Source organism: Rhinatrema bivittatum, chromosome 2, assembly GCF_901001135.1.
Source record: "Rhinatrema bivittatum chromosome 2, aRhiBiv1.1, whole genome shotgun sequence".
NCBI classification, from domain to species: domain Eukaryota; kingdom Metazoa; phylum Chordata; class Amphibia; order Gymnophiona; family Rhinatrematidae; genus Rhinatrema; species Rhinatrema bivittatum.
Window position 1 is genome coordinate 716993604 of NC_042616.1, and position 12223 is coordinate 717005826.

The following is a 12223-nucleotide window of genomic DNA, read 5'->3' on the forward strand; positions in this document are numbered from 1 at the left end:
GTTACTTTAAAAAACACCTGAATGAAATTAATATAACCCCCCTGTTGCAAACCAGTTAAACATGCATTAAAAGCAAGTCTCATACATTATTTCTTTCAGTCCTGCTTTGTTAAAGCAGCACACCTAACTTTTGCACACAATTTTTAACTTGTATCAAACTGTGAGTAATCGGTCTTACACATAATAAATTAGTTTCGTCCTTAAAGTTAATCTATTTATTTATTTATTTAAAGAATTTATATACCGGGGTTCCTGTATAGTATACATATCACCCCGGTTTACAAGGAACCAAAACTATCGCTAAGGAACCGTAACTATCGCTTCATTTAGCGGTTTACATTGAACATTTAGCGGTTTGCATCTATCATGCTATACAACCTCCAGGTATCAATCCAAGCAGAACTGCCAATCCTAAATATTATTGGACAAGCGATTATGTTTTGTATCAAAATAAAGGACAGCTAACAAGATTCGGTCTGCCCTACATAATAAATAAATGCCACTTGTCGTTCTTTTTTTATGAGACTACATGACTTTTCCTTCATTTCCTACACAGATCCCTCAAAGTCATCCATCTTTTCCAACTACCCTCCTATCTGGCTACAGGCACACGATTTCCCACTCGCCCCAACGACCAGGGCCATCTAACCACCGCCAGTCATCGTCCCCCTCCTTCGACCATAACGTCCTGTACCACCAACCCACGTGTAAGCGCGCAGCTCCCTACCCAGACAACCAGAACCAGAAGCCGGCTGCGTCAGTTCCGGCTTCCGGCATATCCGGAAGTGTATGCGGAGACAGCGAGCCGAGTAGCTCAAGAGGAGGTGTATGGCTGTAGTCGTGTAAGTTTTGTTTTTATTTTGGTGGTACCCGCGGGCTATCGGTGCAGGCAAAGGGGGTTGCGACATTTGACTTGCTCGGAGGTGAAGTACAGCTGTGTGGATTAGGGAGGAGGGGTAGACTCCAGGCTGCTCACCAGTTGCGAGAAAGACCAGTCAAGACGTCACTCTTGCTGTACCCTTCTGGGGTGGGGGCTGCTCTATTCTAGCCACCTGCATGTGCAGTGCGGGTTTCGTGGACCCAGAGTAAGACCAAGTGTTATTTCCAAGGGAAAACCCGTTGAAAGTGCGGGAAGGCGCAACCTGTTACTTCTGGTGTTTTGCAGTATTTGTTGTTTATTTGAACTCTGCGCTGTTTCTTTTTGGCGCTGTGGTTCCGAAAATATATACAGCTTTTTTTTTTCCTATCCTAAATATATTGTGCACTGAACAATATTGATTTCTGCTACAGGTCAAGAACTCGGTGGCAATGTTGGAGTCTTATGTGACTCCTATTTTAATGAGCTATGTAAATCGCTACATTAAGAATTTGAAGCCATCAGATTTACAGCTGTCACTATGGGGAGGAGATGTAGTTCTCAGCAAACTTGAATTAAAGCTGGAGGTACTGGAACAGGTATGTTGTCTTTTTTTTTTAATGATTACTGTTGTTAATTTTGTTTGTCATGTATGACTGAATTTGCTGCTTCTGCACAAAGCTTTGTTTATTACCATTTCCAGGCTTGTTTTTATTGTATAAAAATGTATTTGAAAAATTATTTGAGGATTTTTATATCATAAAATAGAGCTTACATCATCAGATAATGTCATAATAGTGTACCAAAAGCATTTGTGGTTAAGTTCGGTAGTATAGCTGAGTGTAAGAAAGGTTTGGACAAATTTCTAGAGGACAGGTCCATTAACAACTACTACCGTAGGTAGGTTTATGGATCTTCATGTCTTAACTGCTGGGAGCAGAGCATGAACAGGCCCTTACTGTCCCCATTAGGATGTGCTAGGTACTTTATTTTTAAGTGTGAAGGGTTTCAAAGGGGCATGGGATAAACACTGTGGATCCATAAAGGCTAGAGGATGGGAATGAAGAGAAGAGCCATGGGGGTGGCTTGCTGGAATGGTGGTTATTACCTGGTGATTACTACCCTTACTCAATAAGCCTTCACATGGTTAATGCAACTCCAACATTGCTCTGTGCTTCAACGGCAAGGGGAAATGTGGAAAAGAGGATTTGCATTCAGACAACAACCAACAAGGACAGAACCACACAGTCTGGGTACACAAATAAGCATGGGGGTAGCTTGCTTATCGCAGCGGTTACTTCCCTAAACCAATTAAGCCTGATACTTCACTTTGAAGTGCATACAGCATTACTCTCTGCTTCAAAGGCAGGGGGAAATGTGGAAAAGAGGATTTACATTCAGACAACATCCAACAAGGCATTGATCTGTGCAGTCTGGGTAAACAAGCATTGGGGTAAGTTGTTTGTGGCGGATACTATCCTTAACCATTAAGCCTTATGCTTAACCTTTGATGCAACTCCAACATTTATTCTCTGCATCAATGGCAGGGGGTGGCAGGAAATTCGAATCAAACAGTTACCAACAAGGGCCTTGAACTTGGTGGTCGGTGAAACAGATACATATGGGAAAATAAGTGTGGGAGCTTGCTGGGCAGATTGGATGGGCTGTTTGGTCTTTTTCTGCCATCATTTCTATGTTTCTATGTAAGTGAGCTGGATTGGTATCATTTATCTATCTATATAATCTGTCTATATTTAGTATGTGTGTTTTACTTTTGTTTGTTAATCTTTATTTCTCTGAATTCAAGTGAACTAATATGGTAGCCACACTGCTTTATTCAAGATGGATTGGCCATTGTCAGACACAGGATGATGGCTCAGTGGACCACTAGTCTGACCCGGTATGGCATCTCTTATGCTTAGTAGTGAATGATGGATAATAGGGTAATTGTATTCGAATCATCTCAATATTGCTTTTCAAATGGTCATCGACTGTATTGAGTGTCTGAACAGATAAAATTGTGTTCTAAGCAGCAAAGAGTACATCTTTATTATTTCTGATATATATTAAGTGGCTGTCTGCTGTAAATGGGCAACCAAGATAACATGAGACTTGAATGTTAGATCTTGCCATTTGTTCATTTTTACAGTATATTTGCTTTGATATATTTGGATGCAAATTAGTGTTACATTATTGATTTATTTATTTTATTTTATTTAAAGAATTTTTATATACCGGGGCACGTAGCAAAACATCACCTCGGTTCACAGTGTAACATAACATAGCAAATAGCTTTACAATGAATATAAATAACGGTTCACAATATAAAATGATATAGTAGCAGGCTTTACAAAAGATTATTATCTGCTTGTAAACTATTTTCTTTGATAACTAGCAGCCATAAGGACTGTTTCTTCCCTTTAGTTATTCTATAAACTGTGTTTTGGTTCATATTAATATTGACACAGTGCATTGAGACACAGGAAAAAGGGCTAGCCTAAATTCCTGTATCTGAGAAGATAGGGATGCTATGGCCACAATGCTTGCAGCTTCTGGTAGGGAGGTTCTGAAAGGAATCATTTTCCGTGACCCTTTGCAGCTATGACTGGGCTAGAAGAAAGAGGGCGAAGAAATAGAGAGAATTCCTCTATAGCTCAAATTAAGGCCCCTGGCATCTATGAAGCCCTTACTTCTGGAGTAAGGGCTTCATAGTGGAGTTGGAACAGATTCTGAATGCGCTGGAAGCCTAACGAATAGAAAAAAGGCTGCTTGGCAATCAAAATGTTCATTAACATTTTAATGAAGGCACTTAAAGGATATAAAACTTGCAAGTTCTGATTTCATGGAGTACTAGTAGTTATATTGGCCCTTGAGAAAATTGAAGTCTTAATGTCTTGTGATACCTTTACAACAAATAACCAACAAAAAAAATGTTGCACCTTAGTGACCGGATATTTGAGATTTCTGCAGTTTTGCTGTAACATTTTGTTGGAAGAAATGTTTAAATTGCAATCATATAAAAGGCAGATCACCATCCCCAATGCATTTCACAAATCCATACCCTTAAATAGTACTATTGATAATTTCTGTAGTCCTACTAGATATATGCAACACTCCAGATGCACACAGAGACTGTCATTGCTTTGTTTAGCCAACAGTTTACTCAAGACACATGGACAAGTTAAATAAGTTTCATGAAGTTTTTTTTACTTATTATAGAAAAATACGATTAGAAATCAGCAAAGGTATGATTAACATTTAAAATTTAAAAGCAACCTAAAAAATGTGGGTTTTAGATGGGATTTGACTATGACCAGAGAGGAAATCAAGGCAGAGATCATAATTAAAAAAAAAAAAAAAAAAAAAAAAAAGGTGGACTTATTGGTAACGCAAGCTGACAGCTGCTATCAGGCTGACACCATCTTGCTTCTCCCCACAAATTTAATCTAATTTGGCTTCAGCCCATATAAAGATGGCATTGAGATGAATTTGGTGCTACTATGAGGTACTGCATCTGGAACAGGTTTGTTCTCCAGAAAGGCATCTAATTGTTCAGGTATCACAAAAACATATTGATTCCCCTGGAGAGTAACTGGACACTTAAAAGGAAATAAATAAAATCCCCTTCAAGTGATAATACCTTTTGGATTCATGATTAAAAACCTCTTGTGCCTAGCTTGGAAAAATGTGAACACTAAAAACAAGAAACTAGCTTTGTATTAGGGGGGGAAAAAAAAGTCCTTGGAATCAATTCCCTGTCAATTTCAGTGCAAGTATTAATAGAAGGTAGCTTTGCTGGAGCATTTCTCCATAAATGACTCTCAAAATTGGGTTAGTACCAGACAATCAAGCATTTGATTTTTTTTTTCTCCTGGTACACCTTGATCTTTATTGTAGCATGCTCTGACACCCCTGAAGCATATATTGAAACACCGACCTGTGTCGAAGTTAAGTGTTTAAGTTATTTTACATGCAGTTTAAAAACAAGTTAAAATATTAAAACGTGCAAATGTGGAGACTGATGATTATAAAGAAGAGCTAAGTATTTTTGGCAGTTTCTTTGCATTTGATGGTCTCCTTCTAAATTATTTTATGCTTTTTTTTTTTTCTAGTGGTAGGCTGCCATCACAAAGAGGGCATAATAGAAACCATCTAAAGAATAGTATTGATAGGCAAAGTGATATTAATAGAGTATCTAAATCTACTAGATGTAGATTGGAAAGTGCCAGCTGCTGGATCAACTAGAAGTTGAATGCTGACTTGAGAACCTTTATCTGCTGGTAGTAAGTTGGCCTTGCAGGAAAAGGGCACCTAAAATCTTAAAAAAAAAAAAAAAAAGAAAAGAAAAAAAATCTTATTCCTGGATGTGTTTATTGTGTTAGTTTTTAAGGGTAGCAGTAGTTTGCCACTGGTAGGAAATGTGTGTGTTTAGAAATAGGACTTTAGGTTATTTTGTGAGCTTATAGAAGCTAGTATTTTCTTATAAATATTACAATTATGAGTTTGCAAAGGTCACTTACTTATCTGAAAAGGTGGGAGTACTGGTTCGTGGGCAACTAGTCACTAGTTTGATTCCCATCCAACCCAGCTGCTCTTCTGTTAAATAGATCCCCCCTCCAATTAGTAGGAAATATAGAAAATACAAGTCAGTGATTTTTTGCAAAACAAACAACCCTAATTTAAGTTAACTAATTTTAGTCTTGTTGCTGGTCATTCACAAACTAACAAGAGCCACCTAGTTATCAATTAAAAGCCTTAATTTGGTGTCTTTTAAAATCTAATTTAAAACCCTTTAATTTGAGAGGCATTCCAACTTCTTAATCAGCTTTTAAACTTTAGCAAATTAATAAAATGAAGATGCAGCAAGTTAATGGGCTATCCAGTCTTTTGCAGAGTACCATGTTTCATTATCTGCCTGTTAGTGAGATGTTGCATGTGTGTGTACCCAGTGTAAAGAGCGCCAGGCTCTCAGAGAGTGAGTCTGATCCTTGGAGGCCAGAGTGGCAGACATGGAGGAGCTGAGGCAGACAGAGAAGTATAAAGAAGAAACCTTCAGGGATATAGTAGAGCTGTCCCAACTCCAGTCAAGCATCCCATGAGCTGCTTTGGAGGAGCAAGGTCACTTGACAGGAGACCATCTCCTTGGTGTGGCAGGAAGTGATGCTGTAGCTAGGACCTGCCCTCCAGGGGTACTGAGGATGTGTCTCCAGGGTCGAGTAGTTGGGATAGTTGTGAGTGATTTTATCATTAAAAATGTAGATACCTGGATGGGTGGTATTTGTGAGGATAACTTGGTAACTTGCCTGCCTGGTGTGAAGGTAGCAGACCTCAGGCACCCCTTAGATAAGATTTTAGAGATGCTGAGGAGAAGCCAACTGTCATGGTACATGTGGGTAACAGTGACATAGGAAAGTGCAGGAGAGAGGTTCTCGAGGTTAAATTTAGGCTCTTAGGCAGGAAGCTGAAATGCAGAACCTACAGGGTCGTATTCTCAAAAATGCTTCTGTTCCACATGCAGGTCCCCAGAGGCAGGAGAGTTCCAGAGTCTCAATGTGTGGATGAGACGATGGTGCAGGGAAGGTGGTTTTATATTTGGCCTGAACTGGGGAACATTCTGGGGAAGGGGGAATCTGTTCTGATGAAATGGACTCCACCTTAACTAGAGTGGAAACAGGCTATTGGCACTAATATTTAAAAATGAGATCAGCTTTTAAACTAGATGGGGGAAAGCCGACAGTCTCTTTGTGCATAGTTTGGCATGATGTATCTTTGAAGGATTCTAACAAAACAGGGAAATTAGAGCATCCTGATAGAGAGCTTACAATTAATGCAAAAGTAGCCCACGTGCCTTTAAGTAAAGAGCAGAAAGATTCCAAATTACCTTTGTCAACTGATAAGCAGACTGTTAATTAAAAAAAAAACAAAAAAACCAACTTTGAAATGTCTGTATACAATTGCTAGAAGTCTAAAAAAATAAAATGCGAGAGTTAGAATGTACAGCACTGAATGAAGAGGAGGATGCAATTGGCATCTTGGAGACCTGGAGGAAGGAGGATAACCAATGGGAAACTGTGATACCAGGGTACAAGTTATATCACAATGATAGAATGGATCAAGTTGGTGGAGTAATGGAACTTTCTCAAAGAACAAGCAGGATGGTAGCCCTCACACATGGGTGACATCATTGGATGTAGAATCTTTGTAGATAGGAATTCCATGTGAGAAGGGTAATAGAATAGCAGTGGTGGTGTACTGCCATCTACCTAGCCAGAGTGAACAGACAGGCGATGAAATGCTAACAGAAATTAGGGAAGCTAACAAAATTAACGCAATAATGATGGGTGATTTCAGTTACCCACAATAATAGTGCAGATCATAAATAATTAGTCCTAATCAGAAGGATTCATCTAAGTTCTGAAAATCAAATTCTTTTATTCATTTATTGCGGCAACTCCACTGACTTATACAGACATCTTGGAACGCGTCCCCCGACACGGTCCCGTGTTTCACCTAGGGCTGCATCGGGAGGGAGCACAAGTTTCACACAATAAGCTGTAAAAGACATATTAAAAATTAGGACATAGCAAAGGACTTCATGCTGACATAACTCATACCGTATCAGAAATATATAGGTCAAACATACTTGAGTGCAGAATCACTTTACCCTTTGACAGGGAGTGCATACATCCTACGTGCAGACAGGTATTTGAACCTAACAGAGTTGGCGCAAATTCAGGTGGACAGATCACGTGGTCCCAACAGGGGCCAATCCTGAAGCGCAACTAGCAGTTCGGCCAACAGGTGGCGTTGACGACCCTACCAGGTTAAGTGAATAGATGCCACTCGAGTTCCCGATTTAAACCTTTGGGAGCTACTGTATCAAGTTGAAAGATCCATCTTTGATCTATCCGCCCAAGCTGTTCATTATAGTTGCCGCCCCGGGAGGGGCGGGGGACCACTTCTATAATCCAGAAAGACAAATCAGGGATAGTGTGTGAATGCTGAACCCAGTGTTCAACTAGCGGTTCATTTTCCCGGGCGTTCCGGATGTTTGAGCAGTGCTCAATCATTCGTGTTTTCGCCATTCTTGACGTCTTCCCGACATACAATAAGGGACAGGGACAAGTGATAATGTATATAACACCCTGAGTAGTACAATCAGAAACTGATCTGAGGGGAAAGGTTTGTTGTGTGACCGAGTGTATAAAGGATGTAAGAGATACCGTATGTTTACACATAGAGCAGCGGCCGCAGGGTTGGTGTATAGCTGAAGGTGAAGAGATCATGGCGTTCGAATGAGAATCTGCAGGAATAAGCCTATCACGTAAGTTCCGACCCCTACGGTATGTAAAACGGAGGGGGCCCGGAAATAACCGATGCAAAGAAAGATACTGCCAATGCCTCCGCACAATGTTAGTAACTTGTCGACTCAAAACAGAGAACGGTAAAATACAATTATTTACCGTATCAGATGACCGGGACCGCAGGAGGAACAAAAGATCCTGGTTCACAAATAGTGCACGCTTTAAAGCATTACTTACAACCCGTTTCGGGTATCCTCTAGATAAAAACCTATCCCTTCACCTTCAGCTATACACCAACCCTGCGGCCGCTGCTCTATGTGTAAACATACGGTATCTCTTACATCCTTTATACACCCGGTCACACAACAAACCTTTCCCCTCAGATCAGTTTCTGATTGTACTACTCAGGGTGTTATATACATTATCACTTGTCCCTGTCCCTTATTGTATGTCGGGAAGACGTCAAGAATGGCGAAAACACGAATGATTGAGCACTGCTCAAACATCCGGAACGCCCGGGAAAATGAACCGCTAGTTGAACACTGGGTTCAGCATTCACACACTATCCCTGATTTGTCTTTCTGGATTATTGAAGTGGTCCCCCGCCCCTCCCGGGGCGGCAACTATAATGAACAGCTTGGGCGGATAGATCAAAGATGGATCTTTCAACTTGATACAGTAGCTCCCAAAGGTTTAAATCGGGAACTCGAGTGGCATCTATTCACTTAACCTGGTAAGGTCGTCAACGCCACCTGTTGGCCGAACTGCTAGTTGCGCTTCAGGAACGGGGGCCCTTGAATTGGCCCCTGTTGGGACCACGTGATCTGTCCACCTGAATTCGCGCCAACTCTGTTAGGTTCAAATACCTGTCTGCACGTAGGATGTATGCACTCCCTGTCAAAGGGTAAAGTGATTCTGCACTCAAGTATGTTTGACCTATATATTTCTGATACGGTATGAGTTATGTCGGCATGAAGTCCTTTGCTATGTCCTAATTTATAATATGTCTTTTACAGCTTATTGTGTGAAACTTGTGCTCCCTCCCGATGCAGCCCTAGGCGAAACATGGGACCGTGTCGGGGGACGCGTTCCAAGATGTCTGTACTATAAGTCAGTGGAGTTGCCGCAATAAATGAATAAAAGAATTTGATTTTCAGAACTTTGATGAATCCTTCTGATTAGGACTAATTATTTCTGATCTGCACTATTATTGTGGATATTAATGGTTGAAGTGCAGCGCCTGCTCCGTTGTGTTTTGATTTCAGTTACCCCAATATTGACTGGGTAACTGTCAAATCAGGACATGCTAAGAAGGTAATGTTTCTAGATGAAATAAATGATTGCTTCATGGAGCAGCTGGACGAGAATTGACAAGGGGGTAGGAATTACTTTAGACCTAATCCTTATGCAACACATGATTTGGTGAAAAAGGTAATAGTGTTAGGGTCACTTGGCAATAATAATCATAACATGATCGAATTTGACTTGATAACTGGAGGGAGGATGCTAAGGAAGTCTACTGTGATAACATTTAACTTTCAAAAGGAAGATTATGATAAAATGAGAAAAATGATTAGGAAACAACTGAAAGGAATAGTTGCTAAGCTCAAGAATTTTCATCAAGCATGGATGTTTAAAAATATTATCTTGGAAACCCAGACCAGATGTATTCCATGCATTAAAAAAGGTGGAAGGAAGGCCCAACAACTGCCGGCTTGTTCAACAGGTGAGGGGAGAGAGGCTATTTTAGCCCAAAAAACATCCTTCAAAAAATGGTCTCTCCATGCAACTTTCTACAGAAGAGAGTGGCAATGGATGCTACATTAAGCTGTTGATTTGAAGGCCATAATTCCTGTTCCCAAATCACAAGAAAATATGGGAACTTATACCATTTATTTTGTCATTCCCAAGAAGGAAGGGGGTCCTTTTGGCCCATCCTGGATCTGAAGGGAGTCAGTCAATGTTTGTGTTTGACTCATTTCAGAATGGAAACTGTATGTTCCATAATAATGGCAGTATAACAGGGGAATTTCTCATGTCTGTCGATCTGACGGAGGCATATTTACATATTCCATTTCACCAGGAACATTGTTTCCTACGTTTCACCATTTTGGTATGTCATCATCAATTTCATGCCGTGCCCTTTGTGCTAGCTACTTTGCTCAGGAATTTCTCCAAGGTCATGGTGGTGGAAGCAGTGTCTCTATGCAAGGAGGGTATTCTGGTCCATCTGTATCAGGACAACTGGTTGAGTCGGGCCAAAAGTGCAGATGCGTGTCACTTGCTTCAGGAGCTAGGCTGGCTGGTGAACTTGGCTAAGAGCAGTTTAGAGCCGTTTCAGACTCTAGGTTATCTTGACGTGCGATTCAATAGGGAGCAGGGCAGAGTGTTTGTAAGAGAGTCATATTCAGAAGTTACTCAAGTTCAGGCCCTGAGACAGACTATTCACCCAATGGTGTGGTCCTATCTGCAGGTCCTAGGATCGATGGCAGCCACATTGGACATGGTCCCCTGGGCGAGGGCGCACATGTGGCCACTTTAGTGGCATTGCTCTCCTGGTGGAATCCGCAAACACAGTAGTACATAGTGAGACTTCTCTTGTCATTGGAAGTGAGCGTTCAGTTGCCGTGGTGGTTACAAGCGGATCATCTCAGGAAGGGGCTTTCCTTGGAGACACTGGACTAGTTAGTGCTCATGACGGATACCTTTTGTGTTGATGAGCTCACTGAGATGGTGGCTCAAAGTCGTTGGAATGCCGAGGAGTGGCAGAGGACCATCAATCAGTTGGAAGCATGTGCAGTTCGACTGGCATGCTCATGGCTTGCAGAGCGGCTGGAAGCTCGAGCAGTAAGGACAATATTGGACAATGCTACAACAGTGTGGTCTACATCAATCATCCAGGCGGAACCAGAAGCCAGTAGATGTCGGTGGAGGTAGATGAACTCATGGTGTGGGCAGAATAACATTTCCAGGATACGTCCACCTCCCATGTTGCTGGAAATGACAATGTAAGGGCCGACTTCCTCAGCAGGCAAGTCTTGGACCCAGGAGAGTGGAAGTTGCCAGTCAAGGCCTTTGAACTCATAATGATGCTCTGGTGTCGCCCCTAATTGGATTTACTGGTGAGCTCCAACAATGCAAGGTTACCATGGTTCTTCAGTCAAAGAAGGCATCCGAGAGTGCTGGGTATTGATGCTCTTGTTCAGGTTTGGCTGTGGAGTGAGGTGTGCTATGCCTCCCCACCATAGCCAATGATAGGCAGGGTCATTCAGAAGATTGCGAGTCAGACTGGAACTGTAATTCTGTTGGCTCCAGATTAGTCTTGGAGGCCGTGAAGTGTTATTTCTGTTAATTCGTTTGAAGTACTGGTAAGTGAAACAAACAGCCCCTAAGATTAGTTGATGTTTACTTTTTTGCTGAGCTCAGTATTTCCCAGTTGGTTGGAAGCATGAGTGGTTGACTTTTATTAGTCATGTTCAAGTATAATCAGTTTGTCCACGGTTTGGCTTTTCTAGAGATATTGGCAGGCTGATGTTGGTGCAGAGTTATATGTCAGTGATGTCAGTGAGTCAGCTTTATTCCTTCTCCATCAGCTGGTAGGAATGTATAACCCACTGGTGTGGACTGGCTTGCCTTCCTTAGAAAAGAAATAATCAGGTAAGTAGTAGTTTCTCCTTTACCTTGCTTGGATCTTTTACTGATAAACCTGTTGCCCTTCACAGATACTGTTTTTTGAGTGAAAGAAGGTTACAGTATCACACAATTTTCAATGTTTAACAGTCTTAATGTGAAAAATTTCTTAAGACTTTTTTTTTTTCGTGTTCAGACCACGCACCAATGTTGGGAAATATTTCTTCACGGAGAGCATGGTGGAGGCCTGGAATGCCCTTCTGGAAGAGGTGGTGAAGAAGAGAACAGTCAAAGAATTCAAAGGGGCATGGGATAAATACTGTGGATCTCTAAAGGCTAGAGAATGGAAATGAGATAAATGTGCAGAGGTTAACTTGCTGGTACGGCAGTTAATGCTCTTAGCAGAAAGCATGGAGATTACTACTCTTAACCA

At 41.3% G+C, this 12223-nt stretch overlaps 1 protein-coding gene across 1 annotated transcript in view; it reads left to right on the forward strand.

The window, feature by feature from the left end:
- The first annotated feature begins 749 nt into the window (after window positions 1-749).
- The window catches only part of VPS13B (vacuolar protein sorting 13 homolog B), a 2198633-nt gene continuing 2187159 nt past the window's right edge, over window positions 750-12223 (forward strand). Inside the window, 2 exon segments of the mRNA XM_029587199.1 lie at window positions 750-842; window positions 1291-1455. Of these exon segments, the coding sequence (XP_029443059.1) occupies window positions 1309-1455 (147 nt within the window). The 5' untranslated portion in view covers window positions 750-842; window positions 1291-1308.